Source organism: Magnolia sinica, chromosome 11 (assembly GCF_029962835.1).
Source record: "Magnolia sinica isolate HGM2019 chromosome 11, MsV1, whole genome shotgun sequence".
Taxonomy (NCBI): Eukaryota; Viridiplantae; Streptophyta; class Magnoliopsida; order Magnoliales; family Magnoliaceae; genus Magnolia; species Magnolia sinica.
The window spans coordinates 74,929,930-74,956,749 of record NC_080583.1 but is presented as its reverse complement, the minus strand read 5'-3'; the positions used below and the strand labels follow the sequence as shown (position 1 = coordinate 74,956,749).

General features: G+C 41.2%; 1 protein-coding gene across 1 annotated transcript in view; it reads right to left on the bottom strand.

The window, feature by feature from the left end:
* LOC131219381 (uncharacterized) overlaps positions 1–24,850 on the bottom strand; it is a 30,775-nt gene extending 5,925 nt beyond the window's left edge. Inside the window, exon 1 of the mRNA XM_058214482.1 lies at positions 24,557–24,850. Within this exon, the coding sequence (XP_058070465.1) occupies positions 24,557–24,763 (207 nt within the window). The 5' untranslated portion in view covers positions 24,764–24,850. The remainder of the gene's footprint in view (positions 1–24,556) is intronic.
* Between the last annotated feature and the right edge of the window lie 1,970 nt (positions 24,851–26,820).

Here is a 26,820-nt window from a genome sequence, read left to right as displayed (position 1 = left end):
GGTGCTCGATATAAATGCTTTGGGAACGATTCGACTTTCTCTAGTAAAATCTATTGTGTTCAACATCTCAAAGGAGAAGACCATAGAGGATCTGATGGTAGCCCTATCAAGGATGTACGAAAAACTATATGCTTCCAACAAGGTTCTTCTGATGAAGAGGTTGTTCAATATGAATATGTCTGATGTCGGAAACGTGGCTGAGCATCTCAATGGGTTCAACACAGTCACAAGCTAGTTAGAGTCCGTAGGCCTTAATTTTGATGATGAAATGAGAGCTCTTTGATCCTGTCAACATTACCGGACAACTGAGACAGTTTGGTAGCCTCAAGCAATTCTACTGGATCAGCAAAGCTGAAGTATGATGATGTTGTAAGTCTCATTCTAAGTGAGGAATTTTGAAGGAAAGCCTCGGGATCTTCAAGTGAAACATCGGGGAATGCTCTCCATGCTAAAGAAAGGGGAAGAACACCAAACAGAAGAAACAAAAATCATGGTCGATCAGGATCGAAGAAAAATAGATCATCCAAGCCTCCGCGAGGAAATAGTGATAGTTGTTGGAATTGTGGCAAAAAGCAGCACATGAAGCGGGATTGTAAAGCTCTAAAGAAATAATGAGAAAATAAGAATCTGGAAGGAAAAAATTTTGTAAACATCTCTGAAGAAAGTATTTCTGATGCCTTAATTTTATCTTTTGATACTCGTAATGATTCTTGGGTAATATATTCCAGTGCCTAGTTTCAAACTACTTCGAGTAGGAATGTTCTTCATAATTATGTACAGGGTAATCTCGAGAAAGTCTATCTGGGAGATGATGAACCATGCTCTATTGTTGGAAAGGGAGACGTTTAAATAAACTAGTTGAATGGGACAATGCCGAAGCTGAAAGGTGTCAGGCATGTTCCAAATTTGAAAAAAGAATTTGATCTCGATTGGCCAGCTTGAAATTTCTAGACACATGACGACCTTCACTAGTGATTGGTGGAAGATCATGATGGGGGCTATGGTAATTGCTCGGGGTAAGAAAGAATGTACTCTTTACTTGACTTTCGGATGTGATAGTTCCATTGCAGTTACATCATCAAGGGTGGACACACGAATATAGCATCACAAACATGGGCGCATGAGCAAAAAGGGGATGAAGGTTCTACTTTTGAAAAGAAAGCTACCAGCGCTAGAATCTATTGATATGGACTTTTGCAAAGATTGTATTTATGTCAAACAGATGAATGTCAACTTCTCAAAGGTCAGAAGGACTCTAAAGTTAGAGCGTTTAGAACTGGTTCACACTGATGTGTAGACCAACTAAGGTATCATATCTTGATGGCTCTCTTTATTTTGTTACCTTTATTGACGATGCTAGTAGAAAATTATGAATTTATTTCTTAAAGCATAAATCAGAAGTATTCGATGTGTTTAAGAAATGGAAAGCTTTGGTTGGGAATGAAACAGATCTAAAGTTGAACTGTCTCAGATCATATAATAAGAGAGAGTACTGCGATAACAAGTTTGAAGATTATTGTGCGGTTAATGGAATCAAGAAACAGAAAACGACTCCAAGAATGACACAACAGAATGGTGTAGCTGAGCGCATGAACATAACCATTCTAGAGCGTACAAGGCCCATGAGAATCCATGTTGGATTGCCCAAACAGTTCTGAGATGCCGTAAATACTGCATCTTACTTGATTAACAGAGGACCATCAGTTGCTTTGGATGGTGGAATGCCAAAGGAAGCATGGATGATGAGGACATCGTGCACACGCACGCCCGCACACCACCACCCCTACGCACGTACGTACGCAGAAGGAGGACCCCACCATCGATCTGGCTCGATGACGACATCCAGGGAGGGCCTCCTAGTTAGAAGACAAGTTTTGGTTTAAAAAAGTGGGCCCGATAGTCAAGAAAAGCCCATCATGGGATCTCATGATCGTGGCCCACTCGTCGGATTGATTTCATATTTTAGGTTTTGCTTATTGTTATTATTTAGAACATTGTGAATGCTTTAGATTTCTCTGTTTGGTTTTTATTTTAGTTTACTTCATCGCCAAGTAATAGGTTGCGCACATGGTGCAAGTTTTGGGGTATAGGATCCCTTGTAGTTCTTTTGATTCAATGAAGTTAATAAAAAAAATTCCTACTTTATTTTTCTGCTCTCTTCGTGAGTTGTGGAAGAATTCAAAAGTGGGTGCGAAATTAATGCGGGGGCATTTTTACACCGGGCTCGAGTGGGGTGGCCTGTGAGATGCAGGGTCACACTCAAGGTGGGCGGCTTGTGTGAGGCAGGTGGCTCGTGAGATGCGGGCCCCACCCGTGTGACTCGGGTGGCTCGTGTGAGGCGGTACCCATGTGATTTGGGGCCCACGAGGAGGTTTCGACCGAGGGCCAAACCCATGAGACGTGGGGCCTGGGCAATGAGATAAATGGATTAATTCTCCATACTCTAACAGTTCGAGCTTTTAGAGCAAGTGGTTAATTGTCTTACATCAAATTGGTATCAAAGCCAAGTTTGTATACAATAGTTCTGTCAATAGGTCTACAGGTCTAAGTCCTTTTGAAGTCGTTACTGGTTATAAGCCTAGGAGCCTATTGATCTTATCCCCATGTCATTGTCCCAAAGGCCATCGAGTCTGCAGAGTCTTTTGCGCATCACATACATTCATTGCATCAAGAAATCAGGCGAAAGATCACTACTAGTAATGAGCATTACAAATTTTCTGCAGACTTACATAGACGTTTCAAAGAGTTCAATATTGGGGACTCTGTGATGGTCCGCATCAGGCCCGAGCGGTACCCTCCAGGGGCCGTTCGTAAGTTACACGCGCGTAGCGCTGAGCCCTTCAAAATTATAAAGCGAAACGGTCTCAATGCGTATGAGGTAGATCTTCCACTTTCCATGGGAATTAGTTCCACATTCAATGTGGAGGATCTAGTTGCTTTTCAGGGACCCACTGATACTTTGTCCGACCCTTCGCTCACCCATCCTGATGCCCCAACCTTACCCTTTGATCCAGGCCTCTTCCCAACCTTTCATCCCAGCCTCTGCCTCCCATACCTAGCCTTCACACACCCAGAGAGGAAATAGAGGATATCCTGGACCATGAGATAATTTCCACGTCGGATGGCGGGTTTCAGAAATACCTAGTTAAATGGAAGTCACGCCCAGCTTCAGATAGCGCGTGGCTCACTGAGGAGGAGCTTCAGAGACTTGATCCCGACATCCTAGAGCGGTTCAGAAGTTTTATTTCGCCAGTGGTGAAATCTTTGTAGCCTGGGAGAGTTGATGAGGACATCGTGCACACGCACGCTCGCACACCACCACCCCTACGCACTTACGTAAGCAAAAGGAGGACCCCACCATCGATCTGGCTCGATGACGACGTCCAGGGAGGGCCTCCAAGTTAGAAGACAAGTTTTGGTTAAAAAAAGTGGGCCCGATAGTCAAGAAAAGCCCATCATGGGATCTCATGATCCTGGCCCACTTGTCAGATTGATTTCATATTTTAGGTTTTGCTTATTGTTATTATTTAGAACATTGTGAACGCTTTAGATTTCTCTGTTTGGTTTTTATTTTAGTTTACTTCATCGCCAAGTAATAGGTTGCGCACATGGTGCGAGTTTTGGGGTATAAGATTTTCCCTATAGATAGGCACCCCTTGTAGTTCTTTTGATTCATTGAAATTAATAAAAAAATTCCTGCTTTATTTTTCTGCTCTCTTCGTGATTTGTGGAAGAATTCAAAAGTGGGTGCGAAGCCCTCCCTTTTCGAAGGGCTAACTACCGTGGTGCGAAGCCACATCGATCCCGATTCACCCCCATCCTCCATCATCTTTTTTTCCATCTTCCCCCACCATCCGTACTTCGAATTCGTCCATTTGTTGCATCAGATTTCTTCATTACAGCAGGTTTCCAGATTTCGGCCCGCAGACGAGCTGAAACTTCAGCGGAGCACCACGCACAAACCGTACATCGGATCGAGCTAAGATTTGGGGATTTTGGAGACCATCCCTGGTCGACCAGGGCCAAGGTGGCCTTTTTCTGAATAGTGGGTCTCACACACGTGCGGCCACGATCACACGCATGTCCATCTGGGCATTGTTACTGTCCACACGCGAGATCGTCTTTTGGCTCAGGTTTTTATCCTCTCATAGCCATTTTTCATGAATCCTAGCCCTAGATTACGTTTTCCCTAAGTTATTTGCCAATTTTCTTACCCTAGGGTTCCCCGAATTGAAATTTCTGAATCCCTTGGATTAGGGACTGATTACTATGCATGCGTGGATGATTATTTTTTATCTTTGAGTATTGTTTGATTCATAATTTTTATTGATCCAGCCCTATCATGTGTAGGCCTGGACCCGCATAGATTCTCCTTAATTGAATGTTTGGACTTTCATGTGGGATATGGAATTTGTGTAATTGTTTCTGAACTAACGTGATCTTAAGCCTGAAATCTCGCATATCATATTTAATTTTCATGTCCTGCATCAAATTTGGCATCAAAGCTTAGGGTTCTTATAGGGGAATTCACCACATATTTAGGGTTTAATTTGTTTGAGTTCTTCATGCATTCAATCCATCATATATATCTAAATTTTAGTAACAGTGTATAGTCTTCTTGATGCAGGACATAGAAAATTGAATATGATATGCAAGATTTCAGGCTTAGATCCTACCAATTCAGAAACAATCACACAAATTACGAGTCCCACATGAAAATCCAAACATTCAATTAAAAAGGGGAATCTATGCGGGTCCAAGCCGACATAGGCTAGGACTGACCCAATAAAAATTATAAACCAAACGATGTCAAAGGGAAATAAAATCAACTCCTCATGCATAGAAATCAGTCCCTAATCCAAGGGATTCCCTAATTTTAATTCAAGGAACCCTAAGGTGATAAAAAGGGGCAAATCAATTAGGGATCATGTAATCTAGGGTTAGGATTCATGAAAAACGGCTATGAGAGGATAAAAACCTAAGCCAAAAGATGATCCTGAGTGTGGATAGCAACAATGGCCCAAACGAACGTGCTTGTGATCCCGGCCGCACGTGTGTGGGGCCTACTATTCAGAAAAAAGCCACATTGGCCCTGGTCGGCCAGGGATGGACTCCAAAACCCTCAAATCTCAGCTCGATCCGATGTAAGGTTTGTGCGTGGTGCTCCGCCGAAGTTTCAGCTCGCCTGCGGGCCGAAATCTGGAAATCTGCTGTAATGAAGAAATCTAATGCAATAAAAGGACAAATTCGAAGTACGGATGGTGGGGGAAGATGAAAAAAAAGATGATGGGAGATGGGGGTGAATTGGGATCAATGTGGCTTCGCACCACGATAGTTAGCCCTTCAAAAAGGGAGGGCTTCGCACCCACTTTTGAATTCTTCCACAACTGACGAAGAAAGCAGAAAAATAAAGCAGGAATTTTTTATTAACTTCAATGAATGAAAAGAACTACAAGGGGTACCTTTTTATAGGGAGAACCCTATACCCAAAAACTCGCACCATGTGCGACACCTATTACTTGGCGATGAAGTAAACTAAAATAAAAACCAAACAAGAAAATCTAAAGCGTTCACGATGTTCTAAATAATAACAATAAGCAAAACCTAAAATATAAAACCAATCCAACGAATGGGCCACGATCATGAGATCCCATGGTGGGCTTTTCTTGACTATCGGGCCACTTTTCTGAACCAAAACTTGACTTCTAACTAGGAGGTCCTCCCTGGACGTCGTCATCGAGCCAGATCAATGGTGGGCTCCTTCTGCGTACGTACGTGCGTAGGGGGGCGGCATGAGTGCGCGTGTGTGCATGATGTCCCCATCACTCCATATAAAGTCTCGTAAGGTCATTTAGTTTTTTAGACACATATAGTTGCCATAGCAAGTCCTTAGGATTGAGTTAGCTTGTGTATGCCCACACCTACGGGTCGCGGTTTTGGTTTGCACCCTACTTTAAACATGGAGCAACTACAAGAATCAATGGCCCAGTTAGCCCAGTAGGTTGAGTTTATGTCTAAGCGCTTGGAACAACGCATAGATCAACGCCTTAACCAATTTGATGATCGCGTTACTCAAATAGAGGCCTCCCTCAGGGCAAACCCCACCATTAGGGAAGATGCCCATTCTCAGGCAGGTGGTCAGAAGATTAGACCAAGGAATGGAGGAAGTCAAGTAGTTGGTCATGGGCGCGCACCTGTGCACCCACCCCGTGAGGGACATCATAACCAATATGACCCAGATGCGCAACTCCTCAAGGGAGTTAGAGTAGATGCCCCTACTTTTGATGGCCACTTAGACCCTAAAGCTTTTTTAGATTGGTTGGCGGATATGGACCACTATTTTGAGTGGTATGATATGTCGGATGCTCGACGAGTCCGATTCGTCAAGATGAAGCTTGTGGGTCAAGCAAAGAGGTTTTGGGCAAAGAAAGCGAGGGAACTCCCAATAGTCCATTGGGGATAAATGAAAGAAACGCTGAAAGAGAAGTACCTCCCTTTCTCTTATCGTCTGCGGTTGATTGAGGAGTGACAGTCTCTTCGACAGGGTTCCATGAGTGTTGCTGACTATATTGAGAAATTCGAATAGTACTTGACCCGCTGTGAGGTTGATGAGGACCCCGTACTCACCCTTGCTCGTTTTAAAACGGGCCTCCGTCCTGACATTAGGAGAGAATTGCTCGCCAAAGACATAGACACTATCGAACAGTTGTACCAAGTAGTGTTAGATGTCGAGCAATACCTTAAGGCATCTGTGGGAAGGCGGTTTGACTTTCACGAATCCGGTGCTAAGGCCAACCCCTCTGGGGCTAGACCTAACACTGGATTCCAAAACAACATTTTCCTAATGTTCAGCCCAGACCTAAGGATGATAAGGGTAAAGAGATTGTCGGGTCTAGTTCACGTGGAAGTGGGGCCACTGGGTGTTTTAGGCATCAGGGGTTTGGTCACTTTGCTCACCAGTGCGGCACGAGAGAGGGTACCAAAGTACTCCTTATTGATGGGCAAGTAGAAGTAGTGCTCCCAGAGAGTGATAGTGAGGAGGAGGAATATGAGCCAGTCGGAACCCCTAGTGATGAGGAAGAGGGAGCACAAGAGTCTGTGACCCTCGCAATTTTGCGTTGCTCCCTGGTTCAAGCCAAGAACACTAATGACTGGCGCCGTAACACAATCTTCTACACTTATGCAAAATATGAGAAAAAGAGCTGTAAGATGATCGTGGATAGTGGTAGTTGTGCCAACGTGGCATCGACTAGCACTGTGAGTCGTTTGGGCTTGAAGCTGGAAGCCCATCCTCAGCCCTATAGAGTCTCCTGGGTTGATGAAACATCCATTCCAGTCTCGCACCGCTGTCTTGTCCCTATTCAGTTCAGATCTGATAAAGACACAATTTGGTGTGATGTTGTTCCTATGGATGTGGGTCATGTCATTCTGGGTAGGCCGTGGCTTTATGACAGGGATGTTACCATATTTGGTCGTTCAAATGTGTGTACATTCTGGTTTGAGGGCAAGAAGGTCAAGCTAAATCCTCTGCCACCCAAGAATACAACTGGAAAAGAGTTCACCACACAGAGTGGTGTGAAAGGCCCAAAAGAAGTGAATGAGTCCAAGTCCAAGTCCAAACCGCTTCATATTTTGAATGCCAAAGACTTTCAGCGAGAGACGGAGGCGGACTCGATGATATACGCCCTTGTGGCTAGGGAGAGTGTACCAGAGACTAGCGTGGAGTTACCCACTGAGGCCATTCAGGTAGTACATGAGTTTCGTGATGTCTTTCCTGATGATTTACAAAATGAGCTTCCCCCTATGAGGGATATACAGCATGCCATTGATTTAATCCCTGGGGCAACTCTACCAAACCTCCCGCATTACAGAATGAACCCGAAGGAGCACGCTGAGTTGAAGCGGCAGATTGATGAACTCCTAGAGAAGGGTTTCATTCGAGAGAGCACGAGTCCGTGTGCCGCGCCCGCCCTTCTTACACCTAAGAAGGATGGCACATGGAGGATGTGTTGATAGTAGGGTCATCAACAAAATCACAATCAAGTATCGGTTTCCCATACCGCGTCTTGATGACATGCTAAATATGATGGCCAATGCTACTATCTTCTCAAAAATCGACCTCAAAAGTGGGTATCACCAAATCCGTATACGCCCTGGTGATGAGTGGAAGACGGCCTTCAAGATGAAGGATGGGCCATATGAGTGGCTAGTTATGCCTTTTGGGTTAACTAATGCCCCAAGCACTTTCATGCGTGTGATGACCCAAGTGTTGAGACCCTTCATGGGGAAGTTCCTGGTCATATACTTTGATGATATCTTGATTTATAGCATGACTAAGGAGCAACACATCAACCATTTGAGGCAGGTTTGTGGGATCCTTAGGTCCGAGAAGTTGTACGCCAACCTAAAGAAGTGCGCGTTCCTGTCTAGTAGTGTGATCTTCTTAGGTTTTATTGTGTCAGCTGAGGGCGTATCGGCGGATCCAGAGAAGGTCAAGGCCATCGTTAATTGGCTTGAACCCCGCAATATTCATGAGGTGCGCAGCTTTCATGGCTTAGCCACTTTTTATAGGCGGTTCATTCGAGGCTTCAGTTCTATTGTAGCTCCCATCACGAACTGCATAAAAAAGGAAAAGTTTCAATGGACAAAGGCCGCCTCGAAGGCCTTCAAGGAGATAAAAATCAAGATGACCGAAGCTCCAGTCACGCGACTTCCAGATTTTTCAAAAGCTTTTGAAGTCGCACGTGACGCGTCAGGAGTCGGCATAGGAGGAGTACTTAGCCAGGAAGGGTACCCTGTCGCCTTTTTTAGTGAGAAACTGAATGAGGCGAAGCAAAGATATTCCACCTATGATAAGGAATTCTACGCAGTAGTGTAATCACAACGCCATTGGCGACATTACCTATTACCGCAAGAATTTGTCTTGTTCTCAGATCACGAGGCCTTAAGATACTTGAACTCTCAGAAGAAATTAAGCCCCAGGCACGCTAAGTGGGTTCAATTCCTTTAAGAGTACACTTTTGAGCTTAAGCACAAGGCCGGTGTAGAGAATAAGCCTGCCAATGCGTTGAGTCGTCGAGTCGCATTACTCGACTCCATGAGCGCATCAAAGAAGAGTATTCTGAGTGTCCAGATTTTGGGGTTGTGTATACGTCTTTATTAGAGAATCCGTCAGGAGCTAACAGCGAGTATTTGATTTTCGACGGATATTTGTTTAGGAGTGACTGCTTGTGCATACCACGCACTTCCCTTCGCGATTTTCTTGTCTGGGAGTTACATTCAGGCGGGTCGCGGGTCATTTCAGTCGTGACAAGACCATTTCCCTAGTGGAGGATAGATTTCATTGGCCAAGCCTCAAGCGGGACGTGGCCAAAATTATAGGGCAATGCCATACTTGTCAACTGGCAAAGCAGAGGAAACAGAATACAGGATTATATACACCTTTGCCAGTCTCATTCATCCCTTAGCAGGACATCAATATGGACTTCGTGCTTGGACTTCCCAAGACTATTCGAAAGCATGACTCCATATTTGTTGTCGTGGACCGTTTCTCTAAAATGACCCACTTCATTCCTTGTTCTAAGACCTCCGACGCCTCTCATGTTGCCAAGCTGTTCTTTAGTGAGGTCGTCAAACTGCATGGGTTACCAAAAACCATAGTGTCTGACCGTGACGTGAGATTCATGAGTTACTTTTGGAAGACACAATGGCACATGATGAATACTAGGCTCCAATTTTCTTCTGCCTACCACCCTCAGACCGATGGCCAGACTGAGGTGGTTAATAAGAGCCTGGGGAGTTAACTTTGATGTTTAGTGGGGGAGCATACCAGGACATGGGACGCCGTACTACCCATAGCCAAGTTTGCATACAATAGTTCTGTCAATAGGTCCACAGGTCTAAGTCATTTTGAAGTCGTTACTGGTTATAAGCCTAGGAAGCCTATTGATCTTATCCCCATGTCATTGTCCCATGGGCCATCAGAGTCTGCAGAGTCTTTTGCGCATCACATACATTCATGGCATCAAGAAATCAGGCAGAAAATCACTACTAGTAATGAACATTACAAATTTTCTGCAGACTAGCATGAACATTTTCGAAGAATTCAATATCGGGGACTCTGTGATGGTCTGCATCAGGCCTGAGCGGTATCCTCTGGAGGCCATTCGTAAGTTACACGCGCGTAGTGCTGGACCCTTCAAAATTATAAAACAAAACGGTCTCAATGCGTATGAGGTAGATCTTCCACCTTCTATGGGAATTAGTTTCACATTTAATGTGGAGGATCTAGTTACTTTTCAGGGAACCACTGATACTTTGTCTGGCCCTTCGCCCACCCATCCTAATGCCCCAGTCTTACCTTTTGATCCATAGCCTCTTCCCGACCTTTCATCCCAACCTCTACCTCCCATACCTAGCCTTCACACACCTAGAGAGGAAATAGAGGATATCTTGGACCATGAGATAATTTCCACGTCGGATGGCGGGTTTCAGAAATACCTAGTTAAATGGAAGTCACGCCCAGCTTCAGACAACGCGTGGCTCACTGAGGAGGAGCTTCAGAGACTTGATCCCGACATCTTAGAGCGGTTCAGGAGTTTTATTTCGCCAGTGGCAAAATCTTCGCAACCGGGGAGAGTTGATGAGGACATCGTGCACACGCACGCCCGCACACCACCACCCCTACGCACTTACGTAAGCAGAAGGACCCCACCATCGATCTGGCTCGATGACGACGTCCAGGGAGGGCCTCCTAGTTAGAAGATAAGTTTTGGTTAAAAAAAGTGGGCCCGATAGTCAAGAAAAGCCCGTCATGAGATCTCATGATCGTGGCCCACTTGTCGGATTGATTTCATATTTTAGGTTTTGCTTATTGTTATTATTTAGAACATTGTGAACGCTTTAGATTTCTCTGTTTGGTTTTTATTTTAGTTTACTTCATCGCCAAGTAATAGGTTGTGCACATGGTGCGAGTTTTGGGGTATAAGATTTTCCCTATAAATAGGCACCCCTTGTAGTTCTTTTGATTCATTGAAGTTAATAAAAAAATTCCTGCTTTATTTTTTTGCTCTCTTCATGAATTGTGGAAGAATTCAAAAGTGGGTGCGAAGCCCTCCCTTTTCGAAGGGCTAACTACCGTAGTGCGAAGCCACATCGATCCCGATTCACCCCCATCCTCCATCATCTTTATTTTCCATCTTCCCCCACGATCCGTACTTCGAATTCGTCCTTTCATTGCATCAGATTTCTTCATTACAGCAAGTTTTCAAATTTCGGCCCGCAGGCGAGCTGAAACTTCGGCGGAGCACCACGCACAAACCGTACATCGGATCGAGCTGAGATTTGGGGGTTTTGGAGACCATCCTAGCCGACCAGGGCCAAAAACTGAGCATATTGAGTTTGTAAAACTTGATGAGATACTTACAAGAATGTTCTATGGACTAAAGATGAAAATATATAAGCAGAACCTCATACCTTTATTCCTATGAGGAGATTATCTAGGGTTAGTAAACCCACGGTCCGTTATTCTCTTTCTCTGCATTATTTGTAGTTGACTGATAATGGTGAACCAGAATGTTATGAAGAGGCTCTACAAGTTGAGACCATAAACAAGTAGGAGCAAGCCACGGATGATTAGATGGATTCTTTGATATCAAACCAGACATGAGACTTGGTATAGTTACCGAAGGGAAAGGCAGCTTAGCATAACAAGTGGGTTTACAAATTGAAGGAAGAGCATGACAGTGCTAAGTGATTCAAGGCCAGGTTAGTTGTGAAAGGTTTCCAACAGAAGGCAGGTATCGACTACACTAAAATCTTCTCATGTTGTTAATTTTTAATACTATCAGATCAATTATGAGTATTGTGGTTGTAGATGATTTGCACTTAGCAATTAAATGTAAAAACTGTTTTTCTTCATAGCAATCTTGAAGAAGACATTTATATGCGTCATCCACAAGGATATGTTGCACCTGGTAAGGAGAACATGGTATGTAAACTTAAGAAGAGTTTGTATGGTTTGAAACAAGGCCCAAGACAATAGTACAGGAAGTTTAACAGTTTTAAGTCTACTAATGGCATTAAGAGATGTCAAGCTAATCATTGTTGTTATTTCAAGAAACTTGAAAATTTGTATCTCATACTTCTTTTGTATTTAGATGATATGCTTGTTGCAAGTTCAAGCATGCATGAGAATTTAAATTTCAAAGAACGGTTGACTAAGAAGTTTGCAATAAAGGATTTGAGTGCTGCAAAACAAATCATTGGTATGAGAATCAGCAGAAACAGAAGAAATAGGAAGTTGAAATTATCACTGGCCGAATATGTTGCAAAAGTACTCAAGCGATTCAACATGGAAGGTGCTAAGCAAGTTAGCACTCCCTTGCCAAGCCACTTCAGACTCTCAAAGGAACATGATGCGGCGATGCAAGAAGAAGATGACTACATGGCTAAGGTTCCATATGCCTCAGCCATTGGCAACTTAATGTACGCCATGATTTGCATAAGACCGGATATTGCTAATGCAAGAGTTGTCAGCATGTTTATGAATAACCCAAGGAAGGAGCATTGGGAAGCTATCAAATGGATTATCAGATACTTGAGGGGTACTGATGCAGCGTTGTGCTATGAAGGGTCAGAAATAAGTTTGCAGGGATATGTTGATTCACATCTAGCAAGGGATATTGATAGCATAAAGAGCACACTACAAGGTATGTGTTTACTTTGGACAGTGCAACAGTTAGTTGGGTCTCACAGTTATATAAGATTGTTACCATCTCGACGATAGAAGAAGAGTATGTTACTGCAACAAAGGTTTGTAAGGAAATGGTATGCTTATAGGGTCTCATGGAAGAGTCGGGTAGGAAGAAAGAAAATTGAAAGTTGTACAGTGATATTCAAAGTGCAATTCATCTAGCAAAGAATTCAAACTTTTATTTAAGAACCAAGCAAATAAACATCAAATATTGTTTCATACAATCACTTTGGAGGATGGACAATTTACCTTGGAGAATATTCATGCAAGTCAAAACCTTGCGGATATGTTGACCAAGATGGTTATTATAGAGAAACTGAAGTCATGTTCAGTTTCTGTTGGTCTTCAAGCTTGAGGACAAGGAGGAGATTCCCACCAAGTTCTCTACGGAGGCATGGGTTTTTTCATATGTAGCTGTTAGTGCACTGATTTGTGCACCTTGTTTATCAATCATGTGACTCCATGTGTCATGTAGTCGGTTGAGCCCTTGGAAGCCGAAGATCAAAGACACAAGAGGACATGAGCATCAAGGAGCAAATAACAGGTAAATGTGATATGTTGGTGACCCTAACCCTTGACCCAAAACAACTCATTGAGCCTCTAGATGATCCTAACCTAATAAGTAAACTTTGTTGATTATCCTTTAGCCTTAAAGCCTAATTCGAACATGATAAGGCTATAAGAGGTGCAAAGCTGTTATGAAATCGTATGCCCAAAATAGCAAACTTTCAACTGGTGGTTGATCTCATTGAGCAGTCCTCGTCGAAGACCACTTGATGGAATCGAGTAACTCAGATCTGTCCAGTAATCTTTTATTTGAGCTACTCAATGGCATCGAGGACTCATCGAAGGATCCCCTCGATGCCATCAAAGTCCACTCGATGGCATCGAACAGCAGTGTGAAAACTGTCCAGCAACAATTCAACTGGAAATCTGATTTTCTTGATACCATTGACAGAGTCATTATTTGTCCCTTTTTTTTTACTGTTGGAGCTCGAACTCCATATATAGGGCATTCAGTTCTTGGGCATTTAGATGGGTTTATGGTGCAGTAAAAGCTTAGGTGATTCCATGATCATATCCTCATCCTAAGCCTCTAAACCAATGAGTTCCAAGTCATCTTCCTTGAGAATAACACTCCAATGAAGATTCCAACGTCCACCTTCAAGATGAGCTTGAACTCCACCATTTTCTAGATATTAGACTTGAACCTATAGTCAAATCTATGTCTAAATCCTCTAAAAGACCCATCTAGGTAAATCCCCTAGGATTGTATGAGATTCACCCAACCTCCCATCACCTTGGTCACCTCAAAGGAGCATCACATATAGTGTGGTTAATCTTGGAGCAAAAGCATTGGCAACGCATCAACATCATGATCGGGGCAGCAAAGGGGAGCTGATTGAAGCATGGGAGAGCATCAATCAAGCAATCAAAGACGGCGCTACAAAAGGGGCTCAATCCGACAAGTTGTCATTTATAGCAGTCCGTATACACTCCTTGTGTAAGATTTGAGTGTAAGAGTTTGAATTGTCAAACTTGACTAGGTTCTTATGTAGGACATTGGTTCTTGTGTGGGACCTAAATCAAAGTCCTTATGTAGGCCATTGGACACAGGTGCGTACGTGTAGTCTCCGTGGGAGCCTTTGGCGGGAGTAAACGAAGGTCCTTGGATTAGGACTGAGGTTGTTGGTTAGCCTAGCAAAAACCAACTCAAGTCTCTTGCAGGAGCCTCCAACAGGAGTGTATGTCAGTAGGTTCTTATCAGTGTTGTCATGTGCGATCGCATATGCGCATATATGTGGTGGGATTGCATATGCGACAATGGCATATGGGTTCACTGCACATATGCGATCGCAAATGCCACATGTGCCAGCATATGCGATCACATATTGGCCAACGGTCATATTTCTGACTGTTTTCTGACCTTCTTTTTAAAAAAATCCTGATTTTTTCTCAATAAAAAAGGATTCTAAGCACTCCTACATGCACTCAAAGCTCAAACTCTCTCTTTATTCTCTATTTTGCTCTCTTACATTCTCTATTACATATTTCTAAGCACTCTATATCCACTCCTCTCCATCCATATTCTATATTTCTTTCAACTTTCAAGAATCAAGAATCAAGATTGAGATTGAAGTTTCAATCAAGGAAGGAAACATACATCCACATTCAAAAATCAAGATTCAGACAACCAAGCTCTTCATCCATTGAATCGAGTTCTCTTTCTACTTTCTAGTTCAATCAAGGGAACATACACCACTCTCTCTTTCTATCTCATTTTCTCTTAGAGTTTCATAATATCCAAGTTCTAAGTTTTCTAAGTTCTAACAACTTCTATCATTTTTTTTTAAAGTTTGTTTGTTACTTTGTTACAAGTTACAACTTACAACTTACAAGTCTGAAGTTACTTACAACTTACAGGTACAACAAGAATTCAAGATCAATACTCAAGTCAAGGGGCAAAGGTGAAGAGAAGACAACTTAGACAAGAAGTGAAGATTGAAGAATTTGGAAGTTGAAACCTCTTTTAAATTTGTAATTTTAATTTTGTTTGTGTGTAAATCTCTCTCTCTCTCTCCCTCTCTTTTCTACAAGCGTAACTCAACTCTCTCTCTCTTTCTCATTTTCTTTTCCCTCTTCTTCTCCCTTTCTACAAGTGTAACTCAACTCTCTCTCTCTCCCCCTCTATCTCCTTTTCTTGTCCCTCTCCTTTTCTACTAGACTACTACTAGTCTACTACTAGTGTAAAGCGTGTAAGTTTGTGTGTAACTCTCTCTCTCTCTCTCTCTCTCTCTCTCTCTCTCTCTCTCTCCCCAGTCTCATCTCTTTAGTTTCTTTACTCTTAGATCTTAGTCTCTCACGTTACTTCAGTTTACTTTCTAGTTTCTAGTTACTTTTTAGTTTGCTTTCTAGTTACTTTAGTTTACACACACCACCATCATAATGTCTTCTTCCCACTCTTCCTCTTTAAAACCTAAGTCGAATGACCCGGGTTGGAAGTATGGGCACTACCGTAGTGTTACGGAAAAGCCTCACATAATATGTGAGTTATGTGGGTGTGTGAGTTCCGGTGGGATTGCAAGGCACAAGCAACACCTTACACATTTACTGGGGTCGAATATAAAAGTATGCAACAAAATTACTTCAGAAATCCGAAGGGAGATCATAGAGTATATGAAAAAACAATCAAGAAAGAGATGCAATAGTGCCCTATGTCAGGAGAAATATCTGGAACAAGATGCATATGAAGATATAAATGTAGTTAATGTATATGAAGCCAGTCCCACTCCCCCTGCTTCGACAGGCCGGTCTAAACCACGAGTATAACCAACGATCTCGAAAAGAGCCCGAGGGCATGGGTCTATGGATAGATGGTGTAGACCACACCCCTAGGATATGATCAACCAAAAGGGTAGAGGGAAAGGGTCGGCTCAAACAACTTTAGAGAACCGGTATAAACAAAAAGATAGGAAAGCCACTATTCAATATATTGCTAAGTGGTTTTACCAAACCGGCATTGCTTTCAACGCCGTTAAATCGAGAAGCTTCAAAGTAATGGTTGAGGCTATAGGTCAATTTGGACCTGAGCTTAAACCTCCTTCATATCATGAAATAAGAGAGATATACTTAAAAACTAAAGTTGAATATACACAATCCTTCATAACTGAATATAAGGAATCGTGGAAAACATATAGTTGTTCACTAATGGCCAATGGATGGACCGATAGATCCGGTCGGTTTCTCATTAAATTTTTGGTAAATTGTCCAGCTGGGACAATGTTCTTGAAGTCCGTGGATGCATCGGGCTATTCACACACATGAGAATATTTGTTTAACTTACTAGATAGTGTAGTTGAAGAAATAGGTGAGGAATATGTTGTACAAGTAATTACAGATAACGCAGCCTCGTATGTAATGGTCAATCGTCTTCTTATGGAGAAGAGGCGACGTTTATTTTGGACCCCCTGTGCGGCCCATTGTGTTGATCTTATGTTAGAAGATATACGTAGATTATTTATAAATGTGATTGCTAGAGCTAGAAGAATAACGGTCTTTATGTACAAACACGCCCTTCTTCTCAGTCGAATGAGAAAACACATTAGCGGTAACTTGTTACGTCCAGGAGTCACCCGTTTCGCTACAGCCTTTTTAACACTACAAAGATTACATGCAAAGAAATCAGAACTTAGAAGCTTTGTAGTGTCGGTCGATTTTACAAGTGGGCCTTGGTCAAAGAAGGCTGAAGGGAAACAGGTTCAACAAACAATCCTTTCTCAAAGTTTTTGGACACAAGTGGTAAAGGCGCTAAAAGCATCCGAGCCCTTAGCCACTGTATTGCGATTGGTGGACGGGGATGAGAAGCCTGCAATGGACTACATATATGATGCGATCGAGAGAGCGAAAAATAAGATCATGGACCATTTTAACTATAGAGACCGTGATTACAAGCCAATTTTAGATATTATAGATAGAAGATGGGGCAGCCAAATATCATCTCCATTGTATTCGGCTGCTTACATCCTTAACCCAACCTGTTTATTCGCTTCTGCTGATCCAACAGAAGCACTAACTATGCATATGGTTGGATTTATTGATGTCTTGGAAAGAATGATTCCAAATAGAAGAGAACAGGACAAGATCTCAACTTTGTTGCACTTCTACACAAAAAGTGAAGGGATATTCTCAAGGGATATCGTAATAAGGCATCGGACAATGAAATTACCCAGTAAGTACTTCTATGAATGTCAGTCCTAGTATATTCTTACAAATAGTTTTTCTACAAAGTGTCTCTAACATACTTAAACTGTTTTTCTCAGCTGACTGGTGGGTTGTCTATGGAGTGGACCCGAACAGGAAGGATCCAGCTCTAAAAAAGCTAGCTATGAAGATTCTTGGACTCACGTGTTCTGCCAGTGGTTGCGAGCGCAATTGGAGCACGTTCGAGGCGGTAAGTTTAGACTGTTTAGTAATTGTTTGTAAACTTTAATTTTTTAGTGGCCTAAGCTAAAGTAATTACCTAAATAGCTAATGCCAAATGCACTTTCTTTCTTGCAGATTCATACTAATAAAATGAATCGCCTTGAGCAAAAAAAGCTCAACAACTTGATTTTCGTTCAATACAATCAAAAATTGCGAGAACGATTCCAAACTAGGAAAGAAAAGCCCAGTTTCTTTGACCCTATCTGCTTAGATGAGTTGGATGCAGATAACGAGTGGCTCGTAGAGACGGAGGACCCGGTATTTGCTGGAGAGGAGCTGACATGGGCACAAGTTGAAGATGCCGCATACAGATCGACACCTGGTGAAGGTAGTACCACTCGAAGGCGAAGGACAGGGGGGAGCCGGGGGGCGAGTAGTAGCCATCAACCCGTTGAAGAGATTGAGGAGATTGAAGAAGGAGATGGTGATAATGATGATCAAGCTGAAGATCATCCACCATTGGATGTTGATGAAGTATTAGTACGTACAGATGATGAAGAAACGGAAGAAGAAGAAGTGTATGTGGAAGAAGGAGATGACTCGAATGATGATGATGATGATGGTGGTGGTGGTGGTGGTGGACCTGGTGGTGATATGCCACAATGGCTACTAGATCAATGTATATGATTATTGATTAGATAAATAATAAATAAATAACTTCTTCATTTTGTTTACTAAGTGTGTTGATGTTGATTGTTGATGTATATCATGTAGTGTTGAATGTTGAATATTGATATTTCATATTTGTTAAATGTTAATTGTTAAGAAGTTAACTATATTGTAGAATGTAGTAGAATTGTTGATGAATGATGACTTAATATTTAATTCATTATGTAAAATTGTAAATGTAATTGGTTTTATTTTACTTAAATTAAATGTATTTCAAGGGCCAATGACATATAATAATTTATTCTGATTTTTTTGATTTTTTTAAATTTTTTTGAAAAATGCAAAAATAAAAATAAAAATGTGCGACCGCATATGCGATTGCGTGATCGCATATGTGCACACGCATATGCAATCACACACGATCACATATGCTATTCGACAACATTGGTTCTTATATAGGATCGAGGTTCGTGGTGAGCCTATAGAAAACCACATAGAGTCTGTTGCGGGAGCCGGTCCTTGTGTAGGATTGTAAATGTTAGAGGTAAAACTGATTTAAAACCTCCGATAGTGAAATTCGGTACACTCATGGGTTGAGTACGTCCGTCGAGAGTGGAGTAAGGAAACCGAACCACTATACATGCTTGTGTTCAGGATTGTCTTTGAGCACATGTTTAATTATGCTTATGTGATTGAATGTTTAATTATATGTATGCATGATTAGATGAATGCTAGGAATAGATAGGTAGCACATCCCACACACACATGTACATTATCATGTTGATAGACTAGTTGCTTAATTGCCACATCCTTTGTAGTCTATATGATTAGACCCTTTAATGGTTTGAAAGCCTTAAAGTTAATTGCCTTAGTTTAATTTGGATATTAATTTAAGTTAGGTAATTATGTTTAAAAGACAATTTTTATTTAGTCTTAATAACCCCCCATCTAGGACATAGTCATTATTCCTTAGCTCCGCTAAGCTTCCACTCACAGCATGTGAGCCCACCACGTGCAATTTCAGCACCATGTTCAATGGGAGACTGCTTATGTCTCCAAGTGGGAGATTGTTAGGATCTGTGGAGCCTGATCATCAAAGGTGTACTGCTCATCCAGCCATCACTTTCACCTAGAGGGCAATTTTGCAATTTCACATGAAATTTTATATAAACACTAGTTCATTTTGGGTAATATATATTCTGTTAAGAGAGAGAGAGAACCATCATTGTATTGAGAGCCGCTTCTTCGTTTTTTTTGCCTTTAAGCATAGTGGATTGGCGTGAATCTGTGTACGTACTAAAAGGGAAACACGTAAATCTTTGTGTTGTGGTTTGCCTTTTTTCTGCTTTCTTTTTATTCCAATATTGTTGTGTGTGTGGTCAAGAAGGGATCTTTCTCCCAATATTCTCGGTTCCACAACCTTCTTCTAGATAGATTCACCACCTGTCACCTCTCAAACACCAAATTCCCTATAACCATTGTGGAGGATCTTTATGGGCAGCCTCAAATGAATCCAGTTACAAAGACCAATTACATGACTGCTTGATCACAGGATGGCACGCGCAAACAATATATATATATATATATGGCCACGCGACATCCAATTCCTATGGCTCTCCAAAATTGAATGATGAAACCACATGTTTCACACAACAAGAATTGAATGCCCTCATAAGGGAAGGAACGTGGGTGCTCACTCCACCTTCATCCAAATAAAATGTGGTTGGGTGCAAGTATTTAAAATAAGAAGGAAAGCCAATGGTTTTATGGAAAGGTACCAGGCCCATCTCATTGCAAAAGGATAATCAACAGGTTGGAGTTGATTATAGGGACATATGTAGTCCAGTGTGTTGAAGGAGTTCACCTCGTGCATACTCCTACAGAATACTATACAGATTTGGGGCATCCTTTCTTTTGTACTCTTTAATGTACCATTCCTTGAATATATTGTATTTAGATACATTTATGATTAGTTTGGTCTTACCATGTATTTTATAAAGTTAGAATATCCTCTCTCTATAAGTTGTATCCTTCTTAAGAAATGAAGTAGAAAATAAGAATCTTCTTTATTCAAGCATCCTCTCTGTGTTTTTCTGAACTTCTCTGTGAGATTCACAACAAGGTATCAGAGCAAGAGATTGCTCCTAGATCCACAAATTTTAAACTGTTTGCTTCTTGAAGACCATATGATCAACTACATCAGTGGGGCCCACTTTCATTGATCAAAGGTGAAGATCAATGGCAGATTGGAATAGAGGGAGATTTATTATGATTTACACAAATTTTTTGGCTCCTCGAAGGACAATTTTTTTTCCAATTTTCCTCTATTTTCAAAAAATGGCCAAGAATCAATCTCAACCTTTAATATATCAAATCCCTCGGAGTTTGGACCTTAAACTTTACCCCTCTTGTCGGTTTTTTTTGATGTGATCTATCTATGATATCTTTAAAAGAAACTGGTTTCTTTGGGTTTCTGGTTCAACCGTTCATTTCCTACCAAAAAACCCTAGACTGTTTATACTTCCTTCTTTTTGTTGTTCTTTATTCATACATACTATTAGTTTTTTTTTTTTTTTTTTTTGCATCGCGACCTATCTCATTTACATAATTACATTTAGGGCCTTTGTTCTTGTAATTTTGTTTAGATGGCTACATCTTCTTCTGAAATTACATTTGGGATATCTAAACAGGCCTCTAAGACGCATATTCTGAAAATCCAAGTCTCCGAATAATGAATTCTAAGCTGGCTTAAAACAATTTCTTGCAATGTTCACGAGCAGTGAAAATGTTTATTGGAGGCAAGCAAAAACTTGGATATACCGATAGGAATTTAGTTAAACCATCTGAAGAAGATCCTAAATATCAGGATTGGCAAGCCAACAATTTACTTGTCATGTCGTGGTTGTTGAATTCTATGAGCAAAGAGATTAGCAGGGGGTTGTACCAGCTTTCCCCCAACAAAGAAGTTTATGATACAGTAAACGAGTTATATTCAGATCAGAATAATATCGCCCGGATCTACCAGCTACATTAAGGGATAACTTCTCTTCATCGCAAAGAGAAATCAATCCTAGAATATTACACAAAACTTCAACATCTCTGGCTGAAGTTGAAACATTTTAAGGATGCCAAGTTTTTTTTTTCGATGCCGAAGCACCAAAAAAAAAAATTAACATAAATACGAAGGATATTTGAGTAATCAGCAGGATTAAGTCATGATTTTAAACCCATTTATACTCAAATCCTTGAGCATCAAACCCTCTCCAGCCTCAACAGCTTGTACCCCTTTCTCCTTGTTCGGAGAAGCATCCCTTCTCGACCACATGCACAGTAATATCGAAACTAAAGAAAAGATGCAAACCACAACACAGAGATTTACATGGTTCCCTTTTATTACATCCACAGATTCATACTAACCCACTATGCTTAAAGGCAAAAAACAAAGAAGCTGCTCTCAATACAATGATGGCTTTCTCTCCCACGACAGAATATATTACCCCAAACGAACTAGGGTTTACATAAAACTCCATGTAAAATACGAAAAAGTGTTGGCTAGATGAACAGTACATCTCTAATGATCAGGCTCCACAGATCCTAACACTCGTCATAGATGAGCGACGAAGGAGAGTGATGGAAAGATCAGTTCTTACCATATAAAAATCAACATTTATCTCCAAAGGGCCAAGATAACAATTTTAGCCATATCAAAGTAGGGCATGGCATTGGTCATGGCAAAGGAAAATGCTTCTATATCCATTCCAAGCAGAGGAATCATTTCATTGATACTTGTTGGAAGCTTCATAGTAAGCCGCCTTCGATGACCAAACGAATAGCTCATTATACATCTGTTGAAACAAGAGAACCTTCTGTTTCCAATCATACAACTAACCGCAATCCTCTTATGATGTGGTCCCAATCCCTCAAACTGATTATGACTCCATGCTTTATAAGATGGCTAGTCTCTAGGTAATTTTGCATGAGTCCTCCAACCTCGTGAAGAGAAGACCACATCTTTTGCCCTTCACGTTACTTCCACTAGTAGTCTAGTCCTTGAGCGATTGACCCAGGTGCCACCAATCACGTCTAGTACAACCAAATACTTTTCCTCCACCACCTACTCTACAACTGGCAAAGTGAAGATCGTCGATGACACCTTCGTTGACATTACAAAGGTGCCATTCCCTTATCTTCACACATCTCCTTACCTTCTATCCTTTCTGTTCCAAAGCTTACTACAAATTTTTTATCTACTAGTTCTCTCACAAAACCCTAAAACATTTTGTAACCTTTTTTTCCAAATCATTGTGTTTTTCAGGACCTGCAACTGCAAACGAAGAAGGTGATTGGTGGTGGCATGAAGAGCCAGGGTTATATCTCTTTGACTCTCATACCAGCTCTCAGGTTACTGGTTTTCTCAGTATGAATAAAGAACTCCATAGGTAGCATTTGAGCATTGACCACCCTTCGATCCATGTTCTAAATATGATTTTCCTACTTCTTGGTTATAGTCCATTATCATGTGATACCTATGAACTCCCAAAGAATCATAGGAGTACTTTTCCCAGTAGTGAGAATAAATGGCATAGTACTGTTTTTTCACTTATTCATATGTATGGACAACTCCTGTATTGGATTAATCTGGACTCTGTAACTTCTCTTTTATTGATGATGCATCTTGATTCTTGAATGATTTCGGTATTTCTCATAAGACATCAAACATAAAACCCATATCCCAAAAACAAAAATCATTAGATTTCAAAACGGGAAAAGTAAGTAGTCAGATTCAGACATCTATCTAGTTAAAAAAGAAAAGGAATGTTACTTGCATCTGCCCATCTGCAAGTGCCAAACACGTCCCACGAGTGCCAAAGCGGCAAGCGTGTATGAGATCCAGGCCACTATACATCTGGCCAGTTCACTCATCAGGTGACCGCACATGCAAAGTGAATTTGGACCATTGATTGTTATTTGTTTTAATGTTCATTTTTAACCATACACGCATGGCCTACCTAATTAGTGGAGGAGAACTATTTTTTGGGCTAGGACATTCACCTGGGGCCCAATTGATGAACGGTGTGGATCTCATACATGTATGCCACTTCACCACCAGTGGGTCGCATTTGGGACATGCTGATACGCATGCCCAAGTTAAAAAGCTAGCTGATTTGGTCCAAGCTTCCATGCCATGGGTGAGATCAAAACCGTTCATTCAGTGGATCCAATAGTGCATCAACCACATGCCAAAAATCAAACGGTTTGGATGATCTTAACCCCTTGAATCCGTGGCATACAAATGCAAATTAAATGGGCCCCATTCAGTGAGAAAAAATGATCATTTATTAGATGGTAACGGTAGCCTGATCGAGGCAATTTTTTGTCGATATCCAATCAACGGTGGATCCCAGGAAATGAATGGTTCGGATCATCATACGCATGTGCCACATGTCCGGTACACGATATGGAAGCACAGAAGGCATTGGATCTCTTCCATAAAAGAATTACTATTGAAAATTAATTAATTAATCACAAAAATTATATATAAAGGGAAATTGTACTATAAGGTAGACCTCATGGGAACTTCCCATGAGGTCCAGCTGTGTGGGCCCCACCGTGATGTCTGTCGAACATCTACCCCATCAGTCAAATGCATCATTACATGGTGGGCCACGGAATTAAAAATCAAGTCAATGGGTGGGCCACACCATATACAACAGTTGAGAGGGGTTAATCTCCCATTAAAACATTCATAATCATTTATTGGGCCCACCGAGATGTGGTTCAAAAATCCAGACCACCCATTGTGTATTTCCCACTTGGATGAGAGATCAGACCAATTTTCAACCGCATCCAAAACTCAGGTGGGCCCCACCAAGTACTTTTATATGTTTTAGGCATGTCTTCGCATGGTTTTAGATGGTATGGCCCACTTGAGTTCCGTATACGGCTGTTTTTTGGCCTATCTTATAACCTAAAGGGAACCTATCAAATGCACGGTGTTGATATTCGACACACAGCACGGTGGGGCCCACACAGCTCAACCTCATGGGAAGTTCCCATGAGGTCGGCCTTAATAGTACCATTTCCCATATATAAAAATCCATAAATTCATTGTAATCAGATGCATTTAGATCTCAAATAAAAAAAACCCAAATGCAAAATCATCAGAAAAAATCAATAGCTACCAAAAACAGTTGCGATGATTGAACTCACCTTCCTGTTGCTCACAGTTTTAGTGGCTGATGTTGGTTTTTGGGTGGCCATTGATTTTACAAGAAGTGGGCCATTTCTTGTAGCTGATGTGGGCTTTTGGGTGACCGTTGATTGTACACGAAGTGGGCCATTTGTAGCTGTGGCTCTGGTGGCAGCAGGAGAGGAGAGGAACATTGCACTGCTGCTGCAAAATCCCATGACTCCCATCTGAAGTTTTCTTTTCTTTTCTTTTTTTTAATTAATTCTCTTTTTCTTTTTTCTTTTTTGGTGGGAAGATGATGGGATGTGTTTGAATGAGAATCATAGGGAATGAAAGTGGTCGTGGAGTCGGTGACACGTGGCGGGCTGTGGTTGGTGGGGAGAATTTTATGGATTTTTGCTTCCGGATTTCGGGACTGAATCCTCTGCAGCACCTGTTGTAGGTGCACGTGCAACAAACGATCAAACTCGTTGGTCCCACGTGTGTGAAATCCACTCCATACATCAGGTGTGGCCCCACACTTCATCCTCAGATTCCGAAATTCATTCTGATTCAATAATGGAGTGGGACACTCCACATAGAACAATCGAGAAGGAATGCCAGCCATAGGTTCTGTGTGAGGCAAGCTATGTTTTGTGTATTGCATCCAAAGCTGTTCATCAGGTGAGTGTGGACGAACAAACACTCAAACAATGAGCCTAATTCAAAGCTTAGGTGGACCACACTCCTTGGACTTCCCACATAATTTCTTAAGAACAGGTAATACTTACAAAAGTGTTCTGATAAGCAACACTGCATTTTTATTACTCATGTCATGCCCGGTTTGGTACCTTGGGTTTGGTGTTAAATGAATGTATTTCAAGACCATGGTGTAGCTTTTTGCCTTGCCCAGCCTTGGATTTAGAAATAAATAAACTTATATGTATTTCAAATCTACATTATTATTATTATTATTATTTATTTTTTTTAGTGTTTTGAAATCTAAGTAGTAATTTAAAGAAAATGCCTTTTTTGTGTCCTTTTTAAGGGCAGAGAATAGCACAGGTAACAAAAGTAGCTTAAATTACTAATCCATTAGACATATGGCACACTAATGATCTCTCAAAATAATTTAATTAATCCCAAAATAATTCAATTATGGATTGCAATACTAAAATAATACTAATGGAATTATTTGAACCCGTCCAAATGTTAGTCATATAAATGAACAGTTAGAAAATGTTAATTAGACACTTGTTTGTGATCATTGCATTTGTGGTCCACCAAAGGCTTAGAGTTTCCTCTTCTTCTTCTTTTTTTTTCCAAAGTATATATTCTAACCAGCTCGTTACTATCACACACACATATAAATATGTATGTATGTATTAATTTAAGATATGAAAGCTTATTTAGTTGATCAAATCTAAGCCATGTGAATATACCAAGGAATTTCAATGCCCTCTAAATATAAACTTCCAAGTGGAAGATTTGGATTTGAGTGCATTTCAACCAAACACAATTGAGGATTGGGAATCACCTTGATTCCAATGTAATTGCGAATTGGATTCCAATGTATTCCAAATCCAAACTAGGGCTTGTTTGGAACACAGTATTAAATGGCATTGAATTGCATTCGGTGGAATTAACACTACCATTGAGCAATGATTATATGTCCAGGAGTGTCATTGTAACGTCTCGGCTCCATACAAAGACCCGAGTATCTCCTCAGGCATAAATCACTAAGGACCGAATTTTATAGAAATTAAACGAAAATTAATTAAGTCTTAAATTAAATAATCAGTGAAATTAGCTTGAACCACTTTCTATACGAACTGCAAGACCCAAAACCATTAGGATCTCCGACTCAACATTACCTTAAAACCCAGGATCAGTCTCCAACCCTAATTGCTCTCGGGAGCACATTAAAACTCCGTATCAGACTTGGACCGCACGTTAAAAGTCTGATGACCGTGAAACTATAAGGTTATAATCACCTTACTGGGCTTGACAACCATCACGGGAATCGAGTCCAAATAGTATCCAGAAACGCACAACTTAAGCCCGTAACGAAGTGTGTGAGAAACGCGAATATCATTAGAAAATAAACTCAAACTTAAGTGATTTGGGCCGTTCACTTGCAGGCCACATTTAAGGTTTCTGACCGTTAGATTCTGACCTAACTACACCCTTAGATCAGAAAAATTTTCCTACACAGGTCAGTGTACTTGTGGCCCTGATCGAGTAACGATAGCCGTTGAACTAAAACTGGTCCTCCACGGTCGATCCACAAATCCGATCGGACCGA